The sequence below is a fragment of the Chiloscyllium plagiosum genome, chromosome 42, assembly GCF_004010195.1.
Source record: "Chiloscyllium plagiosum isolate BGI_BamShark_2017 chromosome 42, ASM401019v2, whole genome shotgun sequence".
Taxonomy (NCBI): domain Eukaryota; kingdom Metazoa; phylum Chordata; class Chondrichthyes; order Orectolobiformes; family Hemiscylliidae; genus Chiloscyllium; species Chiloscyllium plagiosum.
Window position 1 is genome coordinate 4,832,662 of NC_057751.1, and position 2,921 is coordinate 4,835,582.

Sequence of the window (2,921 nt, forward strand, 5' to 3'; positions counted from 1 at the left end):
TCCCTTTCTATCCTTCCTATAGTATTTGTATCCTGGAACATTAAGTTGCCAGTCCTGCCCATCCCTGAGCCATGTTTCCGAAATTGCTATGATATCCCAGTCCCATGTTCCTAACCATGCCCTGAGTTCTTCTGCTTTCCCTGTTAGGCCTCTTGCATTGAAATAAATGCAGTTTAATTTATTAGTCCTCCCTTGTCCCTGCCTGCCCTGTCTGTTTGACTCACTTCTGTTCTCAGCTGTACCTGTCTCAGATCGATCTCTTTCCTCACTATCTCCCTGGGTCCCACCCCCCCACCTTACTAGTTTAAATCCTCCTGAGCAGCTCTCGCAAATCTCCCTGCCAGTATATTAGTCCCCTTTCGATTGAGGTGCAATCCGTCCTTCTTGTACAGGTCACTTCTACCTCAAAAGAGATTCCAATGATCCAAAAATGTGAATCCTTCTCCCATACACCAGCTCCTCAGCCATGCATTCATCTGCTCTATTTTCCTATTCCTGCCCTCACTAGCTCATAGCACCAGGAGTAATCCAGATATTACTATTCTCGAGGACCTCCTTTTTAAAGTTCCTGCCTAACTTTCTATATTCTCCCTTCAGAATCTCATCCTTTTCCCTACCTATGTCATTGGTTCCAATGTGTACAATGACCTCCTGCCAGTCGCTCTCCCCTTAGAGAACATTCTGCACTCTCTCTGAGACATCCTTGATCCTGGTACCACACATCATTCTGATTTCTCACTATCGGCCACAAAAAAGTCTGTCAGTGCCCCTGATTAGAGAATCCCCTGTCACAATCGATGGAACCTGACATACCCTTCATGACATGAGAACCAGTCCCGATAACAGAAACTTGGCTGTTCATGTTACATTCCCCTGAGAGTCCATCACCCAGTACATTTTCCAAAACGGCATACTAGTTTGAGATGGGGACAGCCACAGAAGACTCCTGCACTACTACCTGCCTACCCCCTCCTGCCTTTCCTGGTGGTAACCCATCTACCTAACTGGATCTGCGGCTTTTCTCCTTTCCTGTAACTGCCATCCATCGTACACCCTTGCTCCAGTAAATTCCATATTGCCTCCAACTAGTGCTCCAACTGATCCATAAGATCTGATATGATTCACAACCAAACACTCTTAGTGTTGACTTAATTGTCAGTAATATGGAAACTCTTCCCACATCTGACAAGAAGAGCATATCACTCTATTGAAGGCCATCTTTGCCTTCACAATCTACAGACCCAGAAAATAGCACCGTCTTACTGCTGTAAGAAACATGAGCTGCAGGTTAACTTATTCCTTATGTTTTATGTTTTTAAAATGTAATCAAAGAGACAGATGCTGATAAAAATACTATCAAAAAAATACCACTCTACCCATCATTATAGATTTACAGTTAGGTTAGGCTTAAAAAGTATGCCCTGATCTGTTCCTGTGCTGTGAGCTCTCCCACACAGGTTCTTCCAAGGTTAGCTGTGAATTTTACTGTTTGGTCATTTTTCCTGGACGCGCACCGATGTCCAGAGATACTTGAACTCTATTAGCAAAGGCAGTAGCTGTGCAGATTCCCTGCTGCGTCATTTCTCTGACCATGTGGTCTCTGCTATTGTGGCTCTTTTTAAGGTGCCATTGTTTTGATCCAAAGTTCCAAAGCTTCTCAAACAGTAATTGTTGCTCTTGGAATGCGAGGAGATTACCTCCAACACCTAAAAATACCCGAAAACAATGAGCAGCTCTTAAACAGCCACAGTTTTTCCCTATCCTCCAAATTGGATCCTCCTCAGAGCGTTGGTGTGGATTTGACGGGCTGAATGGCCTGTTTGCACACTGATGGGATTGTATGATTCTACCAAACTTTTAAGCTGATCAGGGTGGGGCTCCTCTCTATGTCTTGCATTCCTTGGGGTTGGAGGGACCCAACAAAACTGAAGGAACGGCGATGTGTTTCCAACTCAGGATGGTGAGTGACTCAGAGGGGAAGCTTGCAGGGGATGGTGTTCCCATGTGTCTGCTGCCCTTGTCCTTCCAGATCGATGAGGTTGCAAGGTGCTCTCCATTTGATCAATGTGATTTATGAAAAAGTGGATCTATTGGATCGTAACCACCGTGGCCAAGATCTGTTGCTGTAAAATCCCATCTGGTTCACTCGTGTTTCAGGGAGGGACATCTGCAGTCCTTGGCTGATATGGCCCACATGTGACTCCAGACACACAGCAGTGTGGGTTACACTGAAAGGGCCCCGTGACCTACTCTGTTTAAGGGCATTTCAGGATGGGAAACATGTGCTGGGTGTCCCTGTGAAAGTGGGGATGTAGAGATAGACACGCTGGTCACCTTTCAGGTGTCTGGGCCCTCTGTTCTGTGATGCCTTTCCCCAAACTGCATACCTCAGCTGCTTCCTTCTAACTGCTCCTCACTCCTCGAGCGAGTGTTCCCCGGTCTGGGTAGGTGGCTCACGATGATGCCCAGTTCCCTAGTTCTGTCAGAAGGACCCAGGGATGAAGAGTTACTGTGAAGGTGCTAGGTAAATGCAGGCCGTTGTTGTTGGCTCACTCAGCCCTTTCTCTCTGTGTTTGCAGAGTGTTGCTGTTGCCACCGCTGCCGAGCCGTTTGCGATACCTGACCCATCGCACCGTGGAGACTTTTCCCCATCTGGACAGCTTCTCAGTGGGGGAGGGGGCAGCCAGGAGGACTGCTGTTTGCCTTGCTGGCAAGAGGTGAGTGTGTTCAGCTGAAGGCCAAATCACTTCGCTCTGCGCCCACCACCACCACCAGCAGCAGCTGCCCACCCACCCCAGTACCCTGTGGTTTGGGCAAGGGTCTGAGCAGCAAACTCGGGCACGACAGCAGCCTATACACCCCCTCCCTCTCTCTGTAACCCCCACCCTATCTCTGTAACCCCCTCCACCCCCTCCCTCTCT

At 48.1% G+C, this 2,921-nt stretch overlaps 1 protein-coding gene across 1 annotated transcript in view; it reads left to right on the plus strand.

Annotated features, from left to right (window-relative positions):
* The window catches only part of r3hcc1 (R3H domain and coiled-coil containing 1), a 22,967-nt gene that overhangs the window by 6,215 nt on the left and 13,831 nt on the right, over window positions 1–2,921 (plus strand). The window contains exon 5 of the mRNA XM_043681112.1: window positions 2,580–2,717. Coding sequence (XP_043537047.1) covers window positions 2,580–2,717 — 138 coding nt within the window. The remainder of the gene's footprint in view (window positions 1–2,579; window positions 2,718–2,921) is intronic.